The following is a 24,740-nucleotide window of genomic DNA, read 5'->3' as shown; positions in this document are numbered from 1 at the left end:
TGGCCCATGTTGACATGATCATCTATAAATACTCGACGATTAAAAGCGTGTGATAAATAATAATGCCCCAATATACGCCCTCCCTCCTCCTTCTCCTTCCTCCTCCGCACACACCTCTCTTCCTTTGTCAACGTGAACGCGCAGAGCGGACACAAACGGAGGTGCGTCGAAGCAGCAGTGCACAGCTGCAGCCCCCACACACACCTCCCCTGCCCCACCAGCCAGGTAACACATAAATGAATCGAGTCGAGTGTATTGTTTGCCCCCTAAGCCTCAGTTACCAAGCTATTGCGACGCTATCCCAAATTCATAATAGATATGACGTGATGACCACCACACAACTGATGTCGGTAGAGTTTGCCGTTGGTACAGCAAGTGAATCTATCAGTATACTTAAGCTGAATATTTAGTCTTGTGTAGGTTTACATTAGGCTAGATCATTAACACTTGCAGTAGCCTAATTTATTTGCTAATTTACAAACAGGCAATTCCCAATTTCCTGCAGAAAAAGTAGCCTTCTGCCTTGTTGTAATGTCACCAAGCAGTCTTATTCATACTTTTGGTCTCTTTTTATTTACTAATTGCAGCATAATGCCTAGAAAGGAGAGGGTAAGAAAGGAAAAAGAAAGGGAGCTACAGCAGGCTGCCCAGGGAAGCAGCTCTCTGCTCTCCTGGATAAAAGCATCCACCAGCAGCAAGGAGGAAGAGGAAGATGAAGATGAAAGGTCAGAGTCATGTTAACTGTTTAGGGCCTTTTAAAGCTCAGATTTTAAAGTTGAACAGTTCCTCTAATTCTATTGAAATATCTTAAAAGCTGTCCACATTTTATTTTAACTACACAAAGTGGTGTGGCGGTACTAAATCAGGCATGAAGCTATATTAGCTAATTATATTATTAAGTTATTTCTATGTTACAAGACTTGCAATAATCTTGTATTTACCTTAATAGGCTATTATTAAAACTATTATTCTATTCTAGGCAGCTACAACAGGGAAGCAGCTCTACTAGCATGGAAGATGAGGTAGATAAATCTCACACTGCTATAATAAGGCAGCCGGCAGTTCCACATGCCGCACAAAGTGCCCTTATTTTTCACTGAGCACCTGCCCCCCAAATTGTCTGTGTACGGCACTGATAAACAACATAACAGACAGTTAAAAAATATAAAATATATATAAAAACAATCATATACAGTCATCATATAAACAAGTCAGTGTAGATGCCGCAGTCTGTATTGCACATTGTATTGCACTTATTTAAAGTTAATAATTTAAGAGTCTATTTCTGGAGATTGCTGTTCAGCTCCTTGATGGCACAAGGATAGAAGCTGTTCAGAGAAGTTACAGAGGGAAGGGATCTTAACAGTGTGATGTTCAATTAGCCTCAACCAGGATAATAAAACATTTTAAACAAGAGCAGAGTCATGAGGAGCACTGCGCTTGGTGAATATCAAACCCAGAATCTGGCAATAAGGGAAACCTGAAACCTTAACAGTGTTAAGCCAGAGCCAGCAGGGGATTCCTGAACCAAGACCCAAATTAACTTTTGTTGAAAAATCGATTTGCCAAAAACGAAGCTTCTACCTCAGAACTTTGTAGATTAGTGGCAGCAAGACTTGCTGAGCATTAGGACGTACAATATGTGCACAGAGTGTTTGAAGGAAGAGAGAATCTAAGTTGAAGTAATGGGAGAAACAAGATAGTATTGGAGTCAATGTAAGTGTGACAGCCCTGTCCCTACCAATTTAGGTTTCAATCACAAAAAAAAGATACATCCTGTGGGAAATATATTTTGAGAAAGGCAGCTTGTGGCAAAGTTGTAAAAAGGTATATGTGCCTTTTTTTCCTGGTCTAAAGAGTCATTTTTCCTAGCAATGTGAAGTGATAAGTAGTAGTAATGAAGTGTTAGAAGAACAGTGTGATTCAAATCACATTAAGAGAGAAAGTTGCAGGTCTGGTTATAAACAAAGCTGTACAAGAACTTTTGATAAGCAACATCTGTATGCAATTTCATTACACCCCCCCCCCCCCCAAGTGGTGGATAAATATTGTCATCTACTGAGCCACACTGCAAGCATGGCAAAAAAAAACAAAAAAACAATTTGCACAAAATGGCATTGGGTTAATTATTTTTAATTCAACACAGCAATAACAGGATGACACGGGTGACCTGGTACACCAGTAACACTGTGATATAAGCGGTTGGGAGTCATTAGAAGAATGTTCAAATACATAACTGGTTAAACTTTTCAAGCTAGGTGTTTGAAGAAATGGCTCTCTATCACTATGCTTAGGCGTTCAAGGCTGTGGTTGAACACAACTACAAAAAGAGATGTAGTATATTAGATTTATAAGAAACAGTAACAGTTCATAGAAAAAGAGAGCCAGCCAAGTGAGAAGACATGAGAAATGGTTTTAAGGAATGTGGTAAAACGCAGGGTGGAATGCAACAAAGTCATGGCCTGACAGTTCAATGGATCAGAACCTGGATGGGCTGCTGGTTCAATGACTGTCAACATGCCAATTTTACAGTATTCAGTGATCTGAGCCACTTATAAGACAGCACACTGTACTCCCATCTCTATCAATCTGTGACAGAACAATACAGAGCACACTGCACTCAGGTCAAAGACATAAGATGGCACTAGAGCACAGTCAAGTTAACAGGTTTTTATGTGACTGTGCTAGGTAGCTGCAAGTTGGGCAGAAAGGTGGTAGAAAGGGAACAGCAGTGAGTGGGAGATCAGGTGCAGTCCTTAGTTAGCAAAGGTCTGACGCACTGCCTGGGCAATACACTTGGCACTGATGCCGAAGATGTCCAAAAGCTCTTGGGGCTTTCCGCTACGAGGAACACCGCTCACTGCCAGCCGAGTCACGACAATGCCGGGCTCCGAGCCCACTGCTGACAGCACTGCTTCACCAAGACCACCTGGACACAGGAGAGAAATCATCAAAATCTGCATACTCGACCCTCCGAATTCTGCACTGGCATGTTGAAGCACAAAATCAGAAAGGCAACTCGCCCTCCTTGTAGTGGTCTTCCACGGTGATGATATGTCCTCCTGTGGCTTTGGCATTGGACAAAATGGTAGTGGCATCCAGGGGCTTGATGGTGAAGGGGTCAATCACACGAATATTTTTCCCTATAGGAAGTTATCAGGAAATTATTACTTCAGAACATTCAAGCTAAATGAGCAACTGATAAACCCATCCTCTGATTAACCAAACAGAGGATGGCAGTTATGAAATGTGGACAGTCTAATTTCTTTATACAGCATATCCACTAGAGGTCAGTGTAGGTTTACCTTCCTTGGCCAGCATATCAGCAGCAGCAAGGGCCTCATGCAGAGTGACACCCGCTCCAATCACAGTCATCACATCACTGTCAGACTGGCGCACCACCTGTGACATATACATTACATACGATTTTCTGGTGACCATTCTCATATCATTGTTTATATTCACATTTTGCATAAAGATTAATGCGTAAAATGATGGTATTGATCATAACCTTGGCTATTCCCACTTCCAACTTCTCATCTGGAGAGTAGATGACTGCAGTGTCTGGTCTGCTGGTACGGATGAAACAGATACCCTGAGAATAAAGAGCCGTGTTATAACATAAGACTGTTACTCCCACACCATTATGGAGGACAGAACACTGGACAAGCACTACAGAGAGATGGCCTACTAACCTTTGTGTTGGCTGCTAGCTCGACAGCTCTCTCTGTGGACACTGCATCACTGGGGTAGAACACTGTACATGTTGGGATGGCACGGAACATGGCCAGGTCCTCCAGGGCCATCTGGGAAGGACCGTCCTCACCTGCAGGCAGAGTTAGATTGTTTAGGACAGATCACACTCATTCTGTCCCTATAGAAAACCAGAAGCACTTAATCTTAAATCTTACCAATAGAGACTCCGCAGTGGGACCCTACGAGGTTGACATTTGACTGAGAGATGGCTCCCATACGAATCTGGTCATAGGCTCTAGAGAAGAAGGCAGCAAATGTGCTGGCAAACGCAACTGTGCGGTCACGGGTGGCACAGCCTATGGCCACTCCAACCTGCAGCGAGGAGCACAGACATCATTGATCTGGGTTAGTCTTATTGACAGTGGATGTGATTAAGCAAATGTCTAAGTGTGGAGGCTCACAAGTGACAAGCAGCAGTGAGGGGCTGGGATTATCAGACTAGAGAATGAATAGTAACAGATTAGACCAATTTAGAGCAGGATATGGGTCGTTACGAGTGTAGAGTAACTATTTTTATCCGTCTTTCATAACTTTTAAGACTTGACAAGCCAGTGTTATCTGATTTCTGTAGGAACTAATTCAAATCTCTTTGAAAATTATACAAGTTTAATAGAATTGAATTGATCAGTTTTTAAAAAGATGTAGCTAGACTAAAACCAAGTATTCAAATCAACACTGAAATATTGTGTACCATGTTCTGTTCTGCAATGAAGCATTCAATGTAACGTTCAGGGAACGCCTTCTTGAAGGTCTCTGAAAATGTAGAGTTTTTGGTGTCTCCATCCAGGGCAACCACTCTCTGGCTTGTCTGGCCAAGCCTGGCCAGAGCAACACCGTATGCACGCCTTGTTGACATCTGACAGGGCAAAAAGGAAATTTATGTAAGCAAAGACATATTGACATTGTAATAAATACAACATTCTATGTGTATACTTTAAAAACATTTTTTTTAAAAGAAGGTAATTTCAGGTGGGAATATCAGTATTAGGTAAGTATGAATTACTACAAATGCATCAAGAAAAACTGTTCTGCTCACGTTATCTTGCATTTAAAGTACATACACTCAAGTGACATTTAAAAAGAGGTACCTTCTCTCCCTTTTTGTATGCTGGGGCTGAAGGCAAGGAAATACGGCTTAGGTCTGCAGGTGCTGTGTCATCACTGGGCAGTTCAGGGGACAGGGTCTTGTTGGGCACCTGGATCTGTGACTGCAGCTCATTCAGGAGCTCATCCACCCTGTCCTTAGGGATGGGCTTTCCATGCCAGTTTTCAAGATCCTCGATATCTACAGCGAAGGAATGAACACATCTCAATCAAATTCAGGGACTAGAATAAAACAGGTGAATATTTTATTGACCAAAATAAAACTTACTTTTGAGTCCTTTGCCCTTGAAGGTCTTGGCAACAATACAGGTGGGTTTGTCCTTGACCTGCTGAGCCTGCCAGAAAGCTTTGCACAGCTCCTCCACATCATGACCGTCCACAACATACGTGTTCCACCTACACAAATATGGCTCATGTTTAAACAGCAGCCCAATCGTCATAACAAATATTAACCCAAAAAACACAGGGATTTATTAACTTCAGTCCAAACAAGCCTTGAACTTATTAACTGAGGGAAGGAAAGCACAGACACAAGCGGTGAAGAAGCCAAAACGGGGATCATAGGACAACAGCAATGTGCATGAAAAGCTATTTCAACCCAAGAAATGAGAACATGAACCCTCCAGCAGTCTTTTGAAACTGACGAATAGTAAGGTGCTGACTGTATGGATAAATGAATATGACAAGGATTGTTTGATTTTGAAAGGTCTCAAAATGCACTATAAAAAGGTGAAAGTGGACCATCACATCAAATGTTTTTCAAGGAAATTAGATAAAAAGTAAAGAGTAATGTAAAGCTGTAGGTTGGTACTGACCCAAAGCCTTCACAGCGCTTGCGATAGGTTTCCATGTCGTGCTTCAGGGGTGCGGCCTCACTCTGACCGAGCCGATTGACGTCCATGATAGCCACCAGGTTGTCCAGCTTGTAGTAGGAGGCAAAGGCCATGGCCTCCCACACTGAGCCCTCTGAACACTCGCCATCACCCATCATGCAGTACACACGGTAACTACAAAACATAATGTAGGAAGAGGGTGAATATTAGCATACATGACACTTTGAATGGACTACTCAGGAGAAAGTAAACATTAGACCTCAGGACTACAGGGGTCTTGCCCTGGGTGCAGTTCAGTATAAACCCCTGAATGAAATGCTGTGGCATCTTAAACTGATTCATTATACCTTCTACTTTCATATTTTATTACATGCTTGAAGATTCTAGACAGATCTGAATTGTTTATAAAGAAAGTAAAGTGACTGAAATAAGATCAGGGAACAACAAAACTGTCAGACCTGTGATGCCAAGAATCACTTTAATAGTGGATAGTAATATATTTCAATTAGCAACAAATTGGTAGAAGCATCTGTGTGATATAGTTTCCATTACTCTCAAGGGGAAATCTAAATCTTTCAGTCATTTATTTCTTGTTCTTTTTGTTACCCAAAACATTATGCTGTGGCAACACTGCATTAGCCTTTTGGCCTTGCTGCAGGTTCCAGCAGGAGCAATTTAACGCAATTACAACTGCACTACTAATGATGCATCCGATAAACAGATTACAATGCATCAGGCACCACAGGAAAGTAAACCAATTCCATGCCTACTAGTCTGGAGAGTAAAGACATTACACTCCTGTTAAAACAATATTAGGTCAACAAGACAATATGTATGAAGTTATAAGTCTAGAGAGACATCAGCCTACTGTACTTTATTAATGCAATACAGAAGCATTATCTTTGAACTAATAGATAAAGATAGATCAGATCAAAATAAAAATGGTAAAAACAAGGATGAACAAGTCTTTGACTCAGATTTGTCATATACACACACTCACTTGGATTTATCAAAGTGTTTGCCAGTGTAGGCCATCCCACAGGCAGCCCCGAGACCCTGTCCCAGAGATCCTGTAGCCACATCAACAAAAGCCAGTTTCTGGTGAAGAGAGAAGAGGAAGAAAAAAAAAAGATTAGATATGATGTAGAAAATGACACACACACATTCTGTTTTCTAAGGAAATATGAACAAAGAACTCAGAATTCCTGACTTACTGGTGTGGGATGCCCCTCCAGTTCACAGTCAATCTTTCGCAGGTTGAGAAGGTCAGACTCCTTCACATAACCCGCCTCTGCCCAGGCGGCATACAGGACAGGAGCAGCATGGCCCTAGAGACATAGGGGGGAAAAAGTATTTTTTTAAAAGGACACTAAGGTGTGTTGGCCAACTACAGAATAAAATTCTGTAACCAAAAAAAAAAAAAAAAGTACCAACCTTTGAGAGCACAAAGCGGTCGTTACACTGGTTGCGAGGGTCATCCGCTTTATAGCGCATGGTGTTGAAGAAGAGCACAGACATGAGCTCTGCTGCACTGCAGCATGATGTAGGATGGCTAAGAGATGGAAAAAAAGAAACCCATTAGTGAGTTTACAGTTAACATGTCATGCAAAAGAAAGAAAAAGTCCACACCATGCACATACATGCATGTGTTGCTACATTCTGGAATCCTTAAAACCTGGGTTTGGCCCATGAAATGTCAGCCATTACAATTCATTAAAAGCACTTTATTTTAGTTTGACTGTAAGACACCTATACAAACAAAAGTGAAAAAACTGGTCATTCCAGGAGAACATCAAGTCTTGTACAAACTTTCAAAAGTCAACTGACTTTTGAAAGTTTGTACAAGAAATGTTCTTGAAGACAGCCTCTTATCTTTTGGGATTAGGAATATCACTCATGTCAATAAATTGTTAATTTGGAGCACAACCATCTCAGTTACCACACTTCAGAGCTTTAACTAAAAAGGAAGGGCAAACTTAAGAAACTGTTAGTTGCTGCATAGTGGTCAGAGTATTGTAATAGACATGTTTGGAAATCCCACTTTACCCAACAGCATCTCAGCTTCCCTATGAGGGTTAAGTTTTAAAATGGCATCATTTCAACCATGCCTGCAACAAACCAAGTTATCTTATTCAAACAAAAAAACACACTGTTAAACATGTCACTGTTAAATTTTAGATAATAAAATTAAAATAATAGACCCAGTGCTTTGTTTACCCATTGTCCTTTTGTTGAGGGATAACCTGCTGGGGAATGAATTCAAGTATAATCATAAGCCATCACTCAAGTCTAACATGTTCAGTTACTCAGTCAAATAATGACAATCATCTGCTATGTATCAGGTGCCAAAAGGGAAAGACAAGACATCTTTTGTTAAGAGACAGCAGTATGACACCATTTGTAAAGGTTTCATAGTGAGCAAAAAATACCTCCATTTCCATGTTAATTGACAAAACAGGTTTACCAAACAAACATTTCCTTGTTGGGGAGGTTTCCGTTGCATCACAACGAGGAAACTACACAATCAAGGATTGCCTGGAAGATGAACTGCAAACGTGAGTCATTATACTGATAACCATTGGGGGCAGTCTTAATGTTAAGTACCTGGCCAGGTGATTTATGAATGCTACAAATAAGAGACAATACAATGAGTTATGCTTTTGACTGTACATTTACATATCTTGTTTATTTCCCTGGCGATCTGGTTTAGATTTTGGAGGCTGTGAAACAAGAACGGAAACATGTTATAGCAGCTGTTTTCTCATGTATGATGAAGCAATTTAGCAAAAAGAAAAAAAGTCAGTCCTCCCTACACAGAATTTAACAGGTTACTGGTGATAGTACACGAGACAACCAGATGGTGATAATTTAGTGCCACACAAACCCCATTATTTGAATTACAGGCCAATTAAACTGAGGAAGTTCTAGTTTTGGAGGGACATATACATATACACAGGCCTAATTGTAATCCAATATTAGAATAGTCTCTAGAGCATTAAAACGTACAAACTACACCATTGTCTACATGGACAGGAAACTCTGGAGACTGCTGGTAACCCCTGCAGAAGCTCTTATCTCCGCGAGGGAAGACGAAGACTTCTGGGAAAACTGGGGCACTTAAGATGAAGCAACACCACACAGGTGCCCTTTTGACCAGACAGTAGTTAACACAGTTGACTCAGATTTCCTGAAAGCAACTGAACCGTGTGTGAGTGCATTTGTGTATGAAACTGTGTGGAGGCATTTAGGATGCATCTGCAACTTCAAAATTAGAGCGTCAAACTGACCACGCGATATATTACGTACTTTCGCACGATCATGTGATCTTTTTGTGATAGCTAACAACAAGTTACATACAGTGACTTCACAAGTAACTGTTATTAGAAACATTATTTTTCAGCTACGCAGCACCGACTGTAAATTAGCTCATTCAGACAGTCGGTACAGACGCTGCCATCCGTTTCCACTGACGTCAAAGTCAAAGAAACACCCACGGCGTGTTAGCATATGCTAGCCTTAGCTTAGACAGTATTAACAGACAAAAACTTCACCCGCAAAGTGACTTAAACCCTTATGAAACAGTTTTATAATGACTTGCACGTTGTCTGCAGTAGCTGCGTCTAGTTAATCTGCAGCACGTGCGACCAGGCCCCGCAGGTGAGCCGTGCGTCCAATGCCGGTGAGGTTACAACTTTGACAACATTGTTTATCTGTATATAATGTAGAAATGTGATTATATAACTCCAACTGACATGTGAAACTTTGAATAACATTTACCCAGAGTTGGAGGCGCATGTTGCTTTGATGGAGTTGATCCGAAGCTTGTTGGCGATGTCTTTCAGCCCCTGCAGAGTCTTCTCGTCAGGTTTGTGGTAGCTAGTCATGGTTTATCTGTTGTTTCTTTCGGTGCTTGAAAGAGTTATTTTTCAATTACACGGTTGCTTCCCGGTGTCAGAGGTTCAGTTCAATGCTGGGCCACGCCGCTGTGAGCTACCCGGTGCAAGTACAAACCGATGAGGAGGAGAACGGCTGCAGAGGTGGAGACTTAAATCTGCTCAAACAGCCACTCCCACCAAATCCAGCCATTGGAGGGAGGGTGGTGGTGCAAGTTTCTACTTTCAAAAATCTCCCTCAGCTCATGAAAGATACAGATCTTATCTGAGGTTACAGTTCTCTCTGTTTAAAATGAGAAATTCACCAAATTATTACTAACATGGCTGTACAGTGGACATAGGTCTGGAAATAATCAATAAAGGTATCTTCGACCTGGAGAACTAAATATAGTGGTATATACTGTTTGTTTTTTTAATTATGAGGAAACAGAATCACAGAAATTACCACCCACCATACTAGACAACATAAAATGTGCAATCTTTTCAGTGAGGTAAACAGCTGACTTCCTGATTGTAGCAACAGCGTAATGGCACGGTGTGGATATATATTATTACGGATAACCGCTATTAGAAACACTTATCATTATCATAACACTAAGCATTACTTGATAATATGAGCATATTGAGTACTTACTCAACATACCTCAGTTTTTTATGTCACTGTCCCTTTAAAACGGCAGCTGGATGGCTGCCAACAAGGAAATGGTGGCAAATTCTGCCCTCTCATCCTTACTCAGGGAAATACAAGATAATCTGTCCAACTACACAAGGTTCAAATGCCCCTCCTTTCATATCCCTTAGATACTGACACATTGCATGTGTGGATTTGTACATATCAGTGATTGCATGAAAAATAAACATTTAAAAAGATTTATTGTGTAAAAAATAGACTGGCTGCAATAGTGTAAGAACAGGACACCAGCTATATCTGAAATACCTTAATGCATCAATGGTTTTTTTGCATCATAAAAGGTATACAACAACTTGTTGTGCAACAGTCGCCCATCTATCCACACCAAGCCCTTCTTTTCAAGGAAGTCGAACACTTCCTCATTTTGGCCGTCAGTACAACTCTTATGGCTCAGATATTTCCTCTTCTTTACGTTCCTGAAATTACATACATGCCATTAAAACAAAAAGCAAAAATAACCTGACCATGTCACAGAGGAATAATATGTTTCTAAGCTATACCTTGATTCTCTCCCAGGCCTCACTCCTCTCCTCAGAGGTGACGGGATCTTTGTCAATTCGCTCCAGGTTTGGAAGGAGAATCAAAACGCTCATCCGGTAGTCTGTCGTTTCCACCAATGGATTCTCAGAGAGGATCAAAGCTCGCAGAGATTTTGACACAAGCCGAAGTGATTTCAGGCCGCCCTCATCAAAGATCGCATTGCCTCTGAGGGAGTGAGACAGAGACAGAAGAATGAGGGATGAACAATCTAGGATATATCATTATCTTGGTGTTTTACTAAACAGTTTATGTTTATAACTCTGGTCTAATATGTGATACAATTTTGTACCTGACATTGAGGTATTGGAGACACTTCATGTTGGGGCTGAGGCCATCTAGAGAATCTAGCTGGTTGTCTCGAAGGTGAAGGCTGGTGAGGCGCTCTAACCTCTCCAAACCCTCCAAGCGTTTAATGACATTTTGGGCCTGAACGGAGAGCATGAATAGTTAGACAGACTGTTCTCTGGGTTGTTGTACATTCATTAAGGTTGGTGGTAATCTATCAACTTCATCAAGGACCGAATTATAGTAGTTTTATTACCAGGTATAATCGCCTCAGGTTGGGGAGGTTGATGCCATCAGTGGTATCCAAGTGGTTTCCCCTCAGCTCTAGAGTCACCAGGTTGGAAAAACAAGTACTCTGAAGACCTTTCAGTTTCTGAATACTGTTACCTGCCACACAGATTAAAAAATGTTATATCAAGGCCTTTCAAAAAAATATACACTACAATGCAGATATTTTATTAATGATAGATAAGAATAAGACCTCAATCAGGAAACTTTATCAGTCACTCACATGGTATCATAACCACCATTTATCCTGACATAGAACCAGTGGACCAACCTGTAAGATTAAGGCTCTCTAAGGCAGGTCCAACCAGGCCATCCAGCTCTGTCAGTTTGTTCAATGCCATATTCAGCCACTGCAGGTAGGTCAGTTGAGTAAAAGGCTGCCCTTTGAAGCATGCTACAGCATTACTGTCAACCTACAGAAGAAGAGTCTCAATTCAGGATTCACCACCAGTTAGATTGAATGATAGTGACAATGCCAGATAAGTCCTTTGCTTAATGAATTAAGAAGAGTGATACTTGCTTTCAGCCAAAGTAGCTGGGTCAGTGATGCCAGAGGAGAAAGATCAGTAAGGCGGTTGTTGGACACATCCAGGAAACGTAGGTGAATAAAGCTGCTGATTGCCGTTATGTCATTAAGCTCTCTTTTGAGTACAGTGATGATGAAGGGAGAATAAGAAAAATGAATAGATGTTAAAAGGGAATTATCTGAAAAAAATCCAGTTTGTTTTACAAACTAGATGCTGGATGCTCTCATACTTGTGTTTTAGGTCCAGTTTAACAAATGTATGTCCTAGTCCATTTCCTGTTCGGCACAGTAAAGACAGCCCCTCAGTAATAGTTTCTTGTGTCAAAGAGCAAACTTGTACCTGTGAAACACATGAAGGAAATATAGGAAAGGATTATACATGCCCAAACAGCTGTGGGGTATGATGCACTGAGCAGAAAAATAAATAACTGCAACACTCATCACTATTTATAGTCTGAATTTTGGCTCCCACATTGCCCTTTTTGAAAATGTCTTACAGATATCTCCACCATATTTGCTAGGATTGGCAGATCCTATCCTAAATGTCTCTGGCCCCCTTTATTTAATTAATGTTGTGGTTAAATGGTTCAACAGATTTGCTTTTAATGAAATTTGACACATTGTTTACGTTGACCCCTCAGGCCCCTTGTGGTGGAGATGGAGGCAGGGATGGGGGTGGGGTGTCTACTTGTCTTGACCCAACCAAAGGCATGACCTCCCTTGTGTTTGGATTTTTTCGGAAGAAATTTGGGATTTTTAGAGACTACATTGACGAGGTATCTCTTGAAAACAGCATCCTGTTGTACATTGTACTTGTAGGACTGAGAATGAACTATTTTTAATATAAACTGCTGTGAAACCCAACATCAAGGTAGGCTAACGACTAGTTAGCTCATTGGCTACCATTCTTTATTTCCAAGTTATTACTCAAGCATGTTAACTAATTATACCTCCGTCTCCTCTCCGGGTCCATCTTGCTGTATTTCTTCATCTCCCTCTACATCCGACATGACTGTATCTTCATCCATCTCAGGTGTCCCGGTCAATTTGGGTTGCCCTCGTTTTAGGGTTGGCTACTATATATGCGACTTTAGCACGGTAGAAAACTGACCTATTAAACTTGAGTTCAGCTTTGTAACTTCATGGGCTCAATAACAAACTACTGACATGTGACAAACAACTTCAACCTGGCTACTATGTAATATTACTAAAACTAAATGAAAGCCGAAGTTAACGACGATGGTTCACGTCAAACGATACTGATGCGCAGCGTCTGCTGTTACCATGGAAACTGTAAAGTCGCAACATGGCCGTGGTTTTGATGCTACATACACAGGTGCATTGCAACAGCAATAATACGATTACTGCAGGTCAGGATGTTGCATTGGTGACCTTATAAAAAGAGTTACATTATATTCCCCTTTTTAACCACCGTTTGCAGAAACTCAGGTTTGGAAAGTTCGTGGTAAAATGTCGAAATAATGACTGCTGTTTACCGGCATAGTTCAAACAAGACAATCATCGGTATTGAAAACGTGTTATTCTGAATTTACATAAGCTTGATGAAACAGTCACATTACTGAAAACAAATACAGAAATAAAAAATAACTTTCTCCAGAGACAACTATGTATTACATTGTGAATTCATACCTGTAATATGACAAACGGAAACACTTTATGTACACACTATTGTTAGTGTGGACCCTGTCAAGTTCATGCGGCCAGTCTCTTAGCTCGCACTGCAGTAAAAAAGTGCTCATTCTAAAATGTATACACAGTTCATGCCCAGATCAGTCATTCACTGAATGACAAGGGATACAGCATTAAATAAAAAATCTATGGTGCATAGACAGTAATATTAGAAAATGCCATTTGCTGCCACAAAGATCTATATTGATCTTTCATTTTTCCAACAGCAAATGTCTCCCAACGACATAAAGCTTGTTTATAATACACAAGCTCTGAAGCAAGTGAGAACTCAAAACTTCATCATTCAGGAAGAAAGCAAAAAAGGTGCATTCTGTGCAATATCCTGACATCCACTGCTACAGGATCAGTTCATAGGAGTGTATTACCACTGTTGAGGTAAATGTAATGTAAAACCAAAATCAAGAGCATTATCTATACGATGTTAATGGTGATGTGTTGCGTGCTGGGCTCTGCCCTAGTCCTGTCTTGGTTCAGGACGTTGAGGTTTCAGGGTGAGGGCTCACTCCACTTGCATGTTGTGCAACAGAAGCCCCTTTTTCACACCTCCCTGCAGCATCCTGGCACCAAGACTAGTGCCTGTGATCCCATCACTAAAGAGAGAAAGAGAAAAAAAAACTATGTTGAACACACACACAAATCTGTAAGATGAAAATGTTACTTCCACCATTGCTAGTTAGCATAGTTGTGTCTTGTACAGGGTACACATCAGACCTCACAATAACAGTCAGTACAAACTAAATACAAGCAATAACATCACCAATACCAAATATCATTATACATACTGAAAAAATACAAAACCCTGTCTTAAAACGGAGGAACAATACATTGTAATACCCAGTGTGTTGTAAATGACCCCTTCAGTACAGTCCAACAGCAACTGAAACCCTAAAACATCTAAAAAGACATAAATAAAGAGCCTGTTCATAAATTCACTGATGCTTACATGGGGCTAAACTTCCTCTTCTTATCAGGAGGTTCAGATCCATCTGCATGTCTCTGCGACCAAGAAAATAAGACAATTAAATCAATACTAACTGCATGCAATAAATGAAATACATACTAACTACTACAGACAGAAACTAAAGCTTGACCAACCTCCCTGCCTGAAGCATCCTGCTGGGCTCTTCTCTGCTCCAAGTTTTGCTGGGATTAGAGACAGATAAGTGAAAGTTAACACATGAATAGAAGAAGAATGTCATGTGGTTTCACTTGTCTTTTTTCTTGAGGCATCCATTAGATAACAGACACAAAGAAAGTATGAGACAGTCATTTAACAACCTTTACAGAAACCAAATGCTTATGCAGAATTTGTATTGTTGTAAAAATCAGATAAGACAGTTTGTGTAACCACCTTGTGTAGTTCAGAGAGCTGCTGGTGCCTAATAAGGGCTTCCTTGCTGGGGAACTGTCTCCTACACAGCAAACAGGCCAGTTTAACCCAGTCTGTCATTCTCCCTTCTTTTTCGTCTTTCTCGCCTCCTTCTTCTTCACTGTCAGTTTCTCCACTGTAGGCTGGGACCAGACCCTGCTGCAGAGGAGGGGAAGACTACAGAAAAAAAGATGCAAGGTCACCCACTAAGTAATGCATGGACACAGAGATGATATATTAACATATATAGTAACATCCTCTACAAGAAGACAGGGTGTTCTGTTCCGCGAAAAACAAACAGACACAAAACAAATGCATCATTGTGACCACTTCCTTACATCTGCAGTTTGACGGATCTGGTCCAGAAAAATCTGAGGTCGTTCAGACAGTGCCCCCTGCAGGACAGAAAGAAAAAGTCCATGAGATGATCAGGGCAGTCAATAGTGTTACTTAAACATTAATTTCAAATGTTCTCATCTTTCTTTTCTTTTTTTACAAGGTTTACACGAATAAGCGTGTGTGTCTTTGTATCTGCCATGCACCTTTTTCTCCAGAACCGCGTAGCCTGCATCAGCACTAGCAGATTCTCGGCGGTCATCTAGGCGACTGTGGCCTGGTGCTCTGGCGTAACCAGGTGGCAGAACTGTAGAGCCGACGGTGGGGGAAGAGGAGACAGAACGCATGTTCTCCTTTTGTCTATTGAGACTCTTTGCCCACCGTTCCATATCTTTGGCAATCTATTAATATAAACACCAAGAGATACATGTTAGCCATTTAAATTGACTCAAAAGGAGTGGAGAAGATTCATGAATTTGTTATATTATATTATATTTTCTGTGCACATCTGTCAGTACTTGAACTTTTGCTCAGTACCTGTTGAGCAGTTTTATTCTTGGGTTTGTCTTTTTTCTCCTTGTTGCCAGGGGTAGCAAACGGTGAGTCTGAAGGGTTTGCATAGTCACTTGTGGGAGCGCCTTCTGTGTTTGACTGACCAGCAGCAGCAGGAATGTAGGTCTGTTTATCTCCATCCCAGTACATGTACTGCTGAGTGTGAGGGTTGTAGTAGTACTGCAAAAAGGAGGGGCATACAAAAAGAGAGAATGAAGTGCTAAAGAAGAATATATCTTTCAAAAAGTGCTTGCTTCACATTCTAATTTCAGTACATTGACCACAGAGTCTTTACCTGGGAGTTAGGGTCATAGTAGAGTCCTGTGAGTGGGTCGTAATAGTAGCCAGAGCTTTCGTCATACTGGTATGTGGACACATCTGGCACAGCTACAATCAAAGAGAGGTTATTTGTCTCAGGGTCAAAGTTCAAAACTTTATATTGATCATAAAACATTAGCTTGATTGTTAATCAGCAGCATAATGCTTCATATAATTTCAGATGAACACAGGATCAACAGCTAGCAGTTACCCATACAACTGCAGAATTCTTAAGTTGACTACTGAACAGTTTTGAGACTTAAAAGATTTGTGTTAAAATTAAATTATATTTGAAGTGGGGTCTGAGGGAAATGTCTGCCAGAAAAATGCATTTATTTGCAGTTTTTAGTGTAGATGGGAATTAAATGCAGTTTTGAAGCAAATTCTTGATTCAGGCAGCTGTTTGCATGGAAATAAATTCTCAACCTGATGACACTGAAGACACCAAGACTTACGGTATTGCTGGAGCTCGTGTTCAGTGCCTGGTGTTGCAGGTTGGCTGGGAGTAGCTGGTTGTGGTTTTCCCACGATCTCAACCTGTTGAGAGACAGAGTTCTTAAAAACAGGAAAGCTATAGCTAAAAGAACACAAGAGTCAAAGAGCAAAGTCAGATAATAATATCGTACCTGTGTGGCTGGTAAGGAAGTGGCTGTGGTGATGAGAGCAGTCTGCGTATGAATAAGAGGCTGAACGACTGCACCGCCAGATGTCACTGCTTCAGATGAAATGACAGCTTCCAGGGGCACACACAGAAACACACACATAGATTTAAAAAATAAAAACATTTAATTCAAATTCATACAGCTGTGTAGACTGTGTGGGTAATTTGCTCAATATATTGTATATTTAACATAAAATATCAACCTGGGACAGTTCCTGCTGTGTATGCTCCCATTAGAGCTGCTCCTGTACTGGGCAAAGCAGCAACCCTGGTATCTGCTTGAGCTTTGAAAGTTGTGCCATCTGGTCCAGAGTATTCATGTCCCTCCTGGCTGTATGTTACTGCTTCCCCCTGCTGATATACTGCTGTCTCTACACTCTGGCCTCCACCTGAGCCATTCTGGGCAGTCTGAGAATGAAAAAGATTTAAAGCATGAGAAAAGAGCAAAGTATCACAAATACTTTAAGAATTAAGTGAAAACATGTGTTGTACCCTAGTATCTTCTTTTGAATTTTGATAAGTCAAACAGATTACCTGTGTTACAGCCCACTGTGCAGCAGCTATAGCTGTGCTGGCCACTGTAGCAGCACTCACTCTGCTGCCATCTGTCAGAAACACATCACTGACATAGAAAAGAGGCACAAAAAGGGCTTCAGTGATTTCAGACTTTCTGCTGGTGACCTACATTTCAAAATAGCCTTTCTTGTGATGCAGAAATACATAGCAGTCACTCAATTTTTAGGCTACTCATTTATTTTAGCTTAAATTTAGCTCAAAAAGCAATTTTTGATCCACTTCATTCACATGACCAATTGACTTTTAACTTAATGTGGTAATCACTAATTTGAATCCACAATATTATTCTTTGTACAATAGTAATGATGCACATTGCTCTTATGTTTTCTTTGCCAAGTTTCAGTGTGTGAGTGTTTACCGTTTGGAGCCTTTGGCAAACTCCACCACAATAGCCTTCCCGTCAATAGAAAGAACTGGCTGGAGAGCCTGTAAGATCTGGAGCAGCTGAGATGCCTCCTGTTGATAAAATATACAGACATCTGTGAGTTAGTGAATGCACATTTGTGTGTGAGTATATATGTTTGGAAATTGGTTTAATTTGGTTAAATATTAGTGAACAACAGTGCTCCAACACATCTGTTTATCACATTATGTTTCTTTCATGATGTTTCTCACCACTATAGTAGAGAGCTGTAGAAAAGCAAAGCCCCTGTTGAGATGTGTATGCTTGTCCTTGATTAGGCGAACGTTGGAGGGGGAGAGTGTGGCAAATGGAGCCAAAGCAGATAAAATGGCTTCCACTGAAGTATGCGGGCCAAGGTTTCTAAGGATCAGAGCTGGTGTAGAAGAGGATGAGAGAATGTTATAGTCTGAACACATATTTAACAATTCAGGTACCAGATAATAAACAGTGTTATGAAAGTAAGTATTCCATGCTTCCCCCTTCTGATTTGCACATTACAGCTGGATAAATTAAAAAATATTTAAAAACTTGGTAAAAGTGGGGCACCCTGGTGGCCTACTTGTTAAGATGCATTCCACAAACCTGCAATGTATGCATTCCTATTCCAGCCGCCAACCTTTGTTGCATCTCATACTCTCTCTACCCCTGTTTTTTGTCTTTCTGCACCACTATCATAAAAAGGCAAAATGCTACCAAACTAAAGTACCTACAATAATATACATTAAATAATACTTTCGAAAAGCAAGCATTATCAATCCATTATAAAAATAAACAAAACATTCTTTCGGAATACAAGAACATATTGCCGTGGTGGGAAAAATGTATGGTAGGTATGAACTTACTGTCATTGGCAACATCTGCCTGCTGTGTAGCTTGTCCTGGGTTGACAGTAGGACCAGAAGAGTGGTAGGGTGCTGGCAGGGGCAGTAAGCCTTGTGCACCCTCCTTTTGAAGACCAATTGGCAAATCCCTTTGCAACTGGGGCAACTTTAGCTCAGCCTCTGGGGGAAGACAACATGCCATTTAAGCATTATTATTTGGTATGAGTGGGCTTGTGTTATTGTACAAAAGAGAACAGTTAGACATTTACAGAAGCCGAGTTAAACTTCACCTGATTTGGGCACGCTGCATTTGAAGCACTTCTCTCTCCTTTTAAAGTTTTGCACACCACACTGTTGAAATGATACATAAGCTTCTGTTAAAATACTTCTTAAAAGAACAAGCCTCGACAGTGACTGAAATACATGGATGCAAGTCACACATACAAATGTAGATTTCCATGTATGCATGCCACACAAAGAAAACACACACACACACAACCTTGTTGCAGAGCCAGTCCTCGTTGGCACGCGGTTTTGGGTCGCTGTAGTGCATTGACACTCTCTGTCCCAGAATCAACAGCACTCCCTGAAAGAAAAAGAAAGAGAGGGAGAGGGGACAAAGGATGATTTTCAGCGATAATTAGGCCACACATGCCAGAGAAAGGCCTCATCTCACAAGAGATGAGAGAGAATGAAAGGGACAAGAGGGAGGGAGGGACAGACAGAAAGAGAGAAAGAGTAGAACTGAGGCTGAAAGACAGAGGACACCAGAGAATTGCAACCTTCAGCTTTAGGAAATTGGGACGGACTGAGATGGTGTATGTGTAGTGTGTGAGTGTCCATTTTTTAAGGACAGAATGCGTTTTGTTCAATTGTGTCATCCCCCCCCCTTAAGGGGAAACCTCTTCACAGTTTTCCACACATCCCATCCCACTGTCACCACCTTCATCACCCAAATAGACAATAGTTCCATCCTAAAAATGTAATAATGGTAGATGATCCAGATGTGAAAGGCCCAAAAAAAGAGAAGATGAAATACTATTTTGGTTCTGATCAACATACAAATAGACCATGTGAGGAGTTATATTCACACTGTCATACTATCCCAGAGGTGGTACTGTGAACTTAGGAGAGAGAGTGAGAACATATCACTGAAAAAAGAGGAATCCTCTATCAAAAGAGGATCTTTTATTGGACAAATAAGGAGCAAATGTGACTTGGAAGGTCCAGTTATGTAAACTTTGCAGTTGCACCCCAGACAGACAGACGTCAGCATGATGTGACATGAGTTTGACTGCTTGTGGAATTCTCTTATCAGTAGAAAGAAAAGATGAATTTGCCTTCAAACTATAAAAACCTACCTACCTCATGGAGAAGAATTATTCTCCACTCTGTGTTCAAATTTCATATTGAAATATATCATGTGAGCATGACAGTGCATGTACTGACTGTACGTTTCTCCTGATATTAACCCTTGAGTCCCATTATATGCATGTATATATGTGTATGTGTGTCTGTGTAGGGGAGAGTGACCTGGTTGGTCTCCATCCAGCGGGTGGCCTCCTGTATGACATTAAACTCGACGAAGGCGAATCCTCGGCTCTGACCTGGACACCGCCCAGCGCCATGGTAACCGAACAACAACAACAACAACAACATAACAACAACGCAGTGAGGGGTTAGTGCTTCATGTACAGAGGAGAGAGAGACCCTGTATCAGCACTAATAAAATAAACCATTGCCTCCTCTCTCCCTTGGAAATAATACACTTGACAGCCAGTTGGAGAGACTGTCAAATTCTCAGCAAGGGTGGGAGGACGCAATGTCAAGCATCTTAACAGGGTCAAGGAAAAGAGGGAGAGAGTGAAAGAGAGGGAGAATCCTGCCCACTCATCAGTTTGAGTCGGAGATATTTGGCTTTAAATGATGAAGCACCCAGGCACCAACAGAAATAACAGACACACACCAACATACACACATCGCCTATGCTACTCTGATACCCCATTTATACCTGGTATTAACATGTGATCTGTATCACATAATCTGGATTAGGAAAATGCATAATTATCAAATTTGATGGCACGATTGTGGACTGAGGAAAAATCACGGTTTCACCATTATTATGCCTTAATTTATTTCACAATACTATGGACAGATTAAATAACATGAGCATGTTTTGTTTTTAAGAGGCAGCCTAAGATGCACACTTGTCTAATGATTCTGCAACAGTCTGTTGCACCAAAGCTAGTCTCAGTCTAAAAGTACAGAAGAAAAATGAGATTCCATGACTTAAGTTAATTTCTAATATTTAAAAGATAGTGTTTTCAATTATTATAATATAAGATTAAGAGTAACTTTATTGATCCCCAAGGGGAAAATGTTACTTATGTAGGTAATAAACTGAAGGGTTAATTATCAAATGTTATTAATGCCTATTTTTTAAATTAATTTTGAATAATCTATTTAATAATTAATTTAAAATATGTTTAATATTATTATACATGAAGCCTGAGAAAATCCTGTCTATGATTGTTTTGTTGTTTTAGTAAAAATGAAAGAAAGAAATTGAGAACATGCTCTGTCTAGCCAATTTTTATTAATATGTGATCACAATTCAAGCACTATTGAGAGAATAAGAATGCATTTTAATACCAAGTGTAAATGCAAAGACTATATATCAGATATCATTTTCCAGATAAGGTATCTTAATACAAATACAATTTTAATACAAGGTGTAAATGGGGCCTTAGAGTCATAGTGCAGTCTTAACTATGCAGCATTGTGGTGGAATGTCTCATCTTAAACGCTCCACATCCTGTCCATGCATTACTGTGACTGACTGATAACACATAATACAGCATACTTAGATTTGGTGGTTTAAAAAAATCATTTAAACATTTAAAACCAAGTGTAATTTATCCTAAAAAAAAGATTTTCAGAAACAGTGATGTAAGAGTGAGAAAGACAGAGAATTGTGGGGGACTGTAAGTGTGGCTGACGCAGGTAGGCACACCTTACAGACAACCAGTGAGTTAGCAAAGGGGAGGCCAGTGAGACAATGACCTTAATGGAAAACCTTTAGAAAAACACAAGCTTTTCTGAGTGGTATGAATGACGCTCACATAGCTGAGGTAGTTGCAACACCTATATCCGGGCATTCACACACACAAACATAGCTACAGTGGCAAACACAATCAAACACATTCTGCTTCGGCTTCTCATCTCTCAGTCGACACTGTTAGTTTGTGAGCTTGTTCATCTACTCAGTCACACCTCTTAAAGATGGATGAGGCAGAATCATGAAAGGGTAAAGACAATAATAGAACCTAGGCCAGAAGGGAAATGGAAGCCATGGAGTGAAGACATAAAACCTATCGCTGTTTGCATGCATTACTGTCTTAAAAGGCCAATATGGATAGAGATACTCTTTTGGAGGGTGCATGGCTGTTGCCCTGTGGGCACTAGTGTGGTTACAGACACAGAAAGACCAAAGAGTCAAAGCAGGAATGTAAGCAAAAGCCTGTTTATCAATATAAATATGAATTCTTTGCATCAGCTATGTGTTCTTCTGTCAGAGTATGAAGGACGGCAGTGACAGTAAGAGAGAAGGAAAAATAAATTATTAATCAGAGGGAGAAAATCCAGCAGATAAGATCAAATAACAAGAAAGAGCAATGAGCATGAAAGAGCTGGCAATGGATGAGCATGACAAACAGTGAGAAAGGGAGAGTAAAGAACAACAAAAATTGGGGCAATGGACCAGTTCTCACCTGATGATTTGTTCCTCATGAGGCGAACCTCTCTTGGCTGGATCCCCTGCTCCTGAAGTTGTGCACGAATCTTTGGAAACAGAGGAGTCACTGCCATTAAATATGAGCTCATACATTAGACCAAAAGAGTTTCAAACACAATAACATATCTAGGAGACATACACTAACCTCATTAGCGGTGGCATTTGGAGGCAGCATGCGAAGCATTATGATGTTGCTGGGCCTCTGGTTGTGGTCTTGATCAGCACGGTAGTCCTGGTCCCTTTGATCCATCTCCTCAAGAGACAGGTCTTGACCAGCACTCCCATAGCCATGCTCCTCTGTCCCCACTGGAAAAGCCTGGATACATCATGAGGTACAAATTAGCAACAGATGCTGAGAACAACACGTTTCTATTGTAGCAGCTCTATGTAGATGCTGGGCCTGTTATGGCTTACCCTCCTCTTCCCCGTCCCACGAGAGAACCTGTCCTCCTCTCTCTGTCTTGCCATATTGTATTCCATCTGTTCAGAATGAGCACCACGACCCCAGTTGGCCTCCCTACTCCCTAAATGTGGGGCAGTGTTCTCAGGGAAGCCTCTTCCACCTTTCCCCCTACCCCTTTCCTGCAGGCCAGTCCGTAACTGCTCAAACTCCCTCCTGGATCCCTCCTCCTGTCTCTGAAGCATGGGAGGGGCTAGATCAGGCTGCGACTGAGAGCATGAGGGCCACTGGAGCCCTTTCCCTTCTCGCCCAATGTCCCCTCGCCCATCTCCTCTCTGGTGAAACCCAGGACGGTCTTGAAGGCGACCTGGTGAGAAGTCATGGACACCAAGTGATTGCTCGTCATGGCCATACAGTCTGTCCTCCTCTGCTCTGACATCATAGCCCGCTCCTGTCAACTCGTCCTCTTGGCCATAGCCTCGGTAGTCCATATCCCGAAAGTTGTGATCGTTGTGGGTGTTTCCATATCGACCTATGCGGTCACCTCTCCCACCCCTGTTGACCACAGAAGAAACTTAGAGGGAATGGCCCAACACATGCACTCTTCAGGGTGGAAAGGCATGACATTAATGTGTCAACTTACCTCCGCTCAAAGTCCATGCTGATACACTGACTCTGCTCCTAGTCTGTCCTTTTTCTACAACATCAGATCCCTAGTAGAACATCAGAGCATGTGAAGCAATGATGAGGAAAACCAGGGCAAACACACTGTACACATACTTTGCTGTTTACATACACACAGCCAATGAGAAACTACTTCACTAAAAAAAGTACACCAAGTAGAAGACTTCCAGGATGCACTGTGGTGATGTATTGTATGAGGTTTTGCATGCAAAAGGCAGGTATCGTTACCTCATAGTTCTCTCACCAATTTGTATAATACTCCAGACTTCTCTAACTTTAAAATATCCCTTTATAAATGCGGCTCTACAAACAACTCAGCAAAAGCCGTGCATAAATAAACAGAAGTATTACTCTGCATCACTGTTTCACATAAACTGGGCGTGCAGAAAGCACATTCACATCCCTTAAAAGGAGTATTTTAACAATGACGTGTGGCGGTCATGTCTGTTAGCAGGCAAGCTAACTAGCCTTGACGTCGGCTAGCACGTCCAAGCAGAGACACGGTTGTCTCCACACGGTTTGTCAGCCGCTGCAAAAACGACTGCTGTTGTATGTGAAACTGGAGAAACACTTACCAGTGCAGCATGTAGCCAACAACAGTAATTTGACTGTCACGCTGAATAGCTTGGTGAGAAGTGTGTTTTGTTTTTCAACGCACCAAGTGTAAAATGGCTACAGCAAGACTACATTTCACACAGGGAAGGGGCGGTGTCTCACTCTGGAATGTGATTGGTGCTTGGAGTCCGAAAACATTAATGTCGACGCTGATTGGACGAGACCAACAGGCCAACCCTACATACTCCTGACTGATAAACTGGGTAAAGACACGCACAGTACTAATTGATATGCAGGGTTGGGAAGGTTACTTTGGAAATGTAATAGGTTACAGATTGCTAGTTACCAAAGTAAATTAAGTTAATCAAAGTAATGTAACTTATTACATTTGATTAATTTTCCACTATTTGGGTAAGTGTACCCATTAAGCCCACCAGATCAGTGTGTTTTTCATGGATATTGACATGATGTATAAGATAAATAATGTATTAGAAAGCAAGATTTATCCCATTTGAAAATATATTCACTAGTTCATGTAGGTTTTGGAAGAGTTACATTTATTTTGTAATTAAATTGCGTAGCGCCGTTACATCTAACTACTTACTCCCCAGCACTGTTGATATGTTGGTGTTATTCTCATCAGATA

General features: G+C 41.0%; 3 protein-coding genes across 4 annotated transcripts; all 3 read right to left on the bottom strand.

Annotated features, from left to right (window-relative positions):
* Positions 1–2,117: 2,117 nt before the first annotated feature.
* tktb (transketolase b) lies at positions 2,118–9,708 on the bottom strand. The gene is made up of 14 exons (XM_062426796.1): positions 9,471–9,708; positions 7,128–7,245; positions 6,908–7,021; positions 6,694–6,791; positions 5,676–5,867; positions 5,129–5,256; positions 4,845–5,041; positions 4,448–4,612; positions 3,912–4,068; positions 3,696–3,826; positions 3,512–3,595; positions 3,306–3,402; positions 3,024–3,143; positions 2,118–2,929 (listed from the first exon to the last, which is right to left on the bottom strand). The coding sequence occupies exons 1-14, from the start codon at positions 9,575–9,577 to the stop codon at positions 2,757–2,759; spliced, it is 1,881 nt and encodes a 626-aa protein (XP_062282780.1). The 5' UTR covers positions 9,578–9,708; the 3' UTR covers positions 2,118–2,756.
* Positions 9,709–10,346: 638 nt separating this feature from the next.
* Positions 10,347–13,087, bottom strand: lrrc23 (leucine rich repeat containing 23). The gene is made up of 8 exons (XM_062427656.1): positions 12,867–13,087; positions 12,147–12,256; positions 11,911–12,031; positions 11,662–11,803; positions 11,359–11,489; positions 11,107–11,243; positions 10,778–10,982; positions 10,347–10,693 (listed from the first exon to the last, which is right to left on the bottom strand). Exons 1-8 carry the CDS (start codon positions 12,942–12,944, stop codon positions 10,661–10,663), a joined length of 957 nt encoding a protein of 318 aa, XP_062283640.1. The 5' UTR covers positions 12,945–13,087; the 3' UTR covers positions 10,347–10,660.
* Positions 13,088–13,381: 294 nt separating this feature from the next.
* Positions 13,382–24,247, bottom strand: rbm10 (RNA binding motif protein 10). Of its 2 annotated transcripts, XM_062426455.1 has the most exons (23): positions 24,115–24,247; positions 23,499–23,568; positions 22,870–23,410; positions 22,601–22,771; positions 22,433–22,502; positions 20,196–20,269; positions 19,162–19,248; positions 18,953–19,013; positions 18,684–18,842; positions 18,054–18,214; positions 17,797–17,894; positions 17,397–17,484; positions 17,066–17,270; positions 16,828–16,934; positions 16,657–16,738; positions 16,179–16,270; positions 15,869–16,063; positions 15,538–15,732; positions 15,334–15,390; positions 14,978–15,172; positions 14,722–14,769; positions 14,570–14,622; positions 13,382–14,216 (listed from the first exon to the last, which is right to left on the bottom strand). In XM_062426455.1, the coding sequence occupies exons 2-23, from the start codon at positions 23,513–23,515 to the stop codon at positions 14,126–14,128; spliced, it is 2,847 nt and encodes a 948-aa protein (XP_062282439.1). In that variant the 5' UTR covers positions 23,516–23,568; positions 24,115–24,247; the 3' UTR covers positions 13,382–14,125. The 2 variants fall into 2 exon arrangements, with proteins under 2 accessions (XP_062282439.1, XP_062282440.1); XM_062426456.1 differs by lacking the exon at positions 23,499–23,568 and having other exon boundaries at positions 24,115–24,223.
* Positions 24,248–24,740: the final 493 nt, after the last annotated feature.

Source organism: Scomber scombrus, chromosome 10, assembly GCF_963691925.1.
Source record: "Scomber scombrus chromosome 10, fScoSco1.1, whole genome shotgun sequence".
NCBI classification, from domain to species: Eukaryota; Metazoa; Chordata; class Actinopteri; order Scombriformes; family Scombridae; genus Scomber; species Scomber scombrus.
Note: the sequence above shows the minus strand (reverse complement) of the source record. Positions and strands in the feature narration are given on the sequence as shown.

Excerpts from the sequence above, each read along its gene's own strand:
- rbm10 (XM_062426455.1), bottom strand. Across the intron at positions 17,485-17,796 it reads TTTGCCAAAGGCTCCAAACG|TGATGTGTTTCTGACAGATG; the intron begins GTAAACACTCAC and ends TTTCTATGTCAG. Across the intron at positions 15,391-15,537 it reads ACGCGGTTCTGGAGAAAAAG|GGGGCACTGTCTGAACGACC; the intron begins GTGCATGGCAGA and ends TCTGTCCTGCAG.
- lrrc23 (XM_062427656.1), bottom strand. The coding sequence starts at position 12,944 with ATGGATGAAGATACAGTCATGTCGGATGTAGAGGGAGATGAAGAAATA. Across the intron at positions 12,032-12,146 it reads AAACTGGACCTAAAACACAA|AGAGCTTAATGACATAACGG; the intron begins GTATGAGAGCAT and ends TGTACTCAAAAG. Across the intron at positions 11,244-11,358 it reads ACCTGAGGCGATTATACCTG|GCCCAAAATGTCATTAAACG; the intron begins GTAATAAAACTA and ends CTCTCCGTTCAG.
- tktb (XM_062426796.1), bottom strand. The coding sequence starts at position 9,577 with ATGACTAGCTACCACAAACCTGACGAGAAGACTCTGCAGGGGCTGAAA. Across the intron at positions 7,246-9,470 it reads ACATGCGCCTCCAACTCTGG|CCATCCTACATCATGCTGCA; the intron begins GTAAATGTTATT and ends TCCATCTCTTAG. Across the intron at positions 6,792-6,907 it reads TGGAGGGGCATCCCACACCA|AAACTGGCTTTTGTTGATGT; the intron begins GTAAGTCAGGAA and ends TCTCTTCACCAG.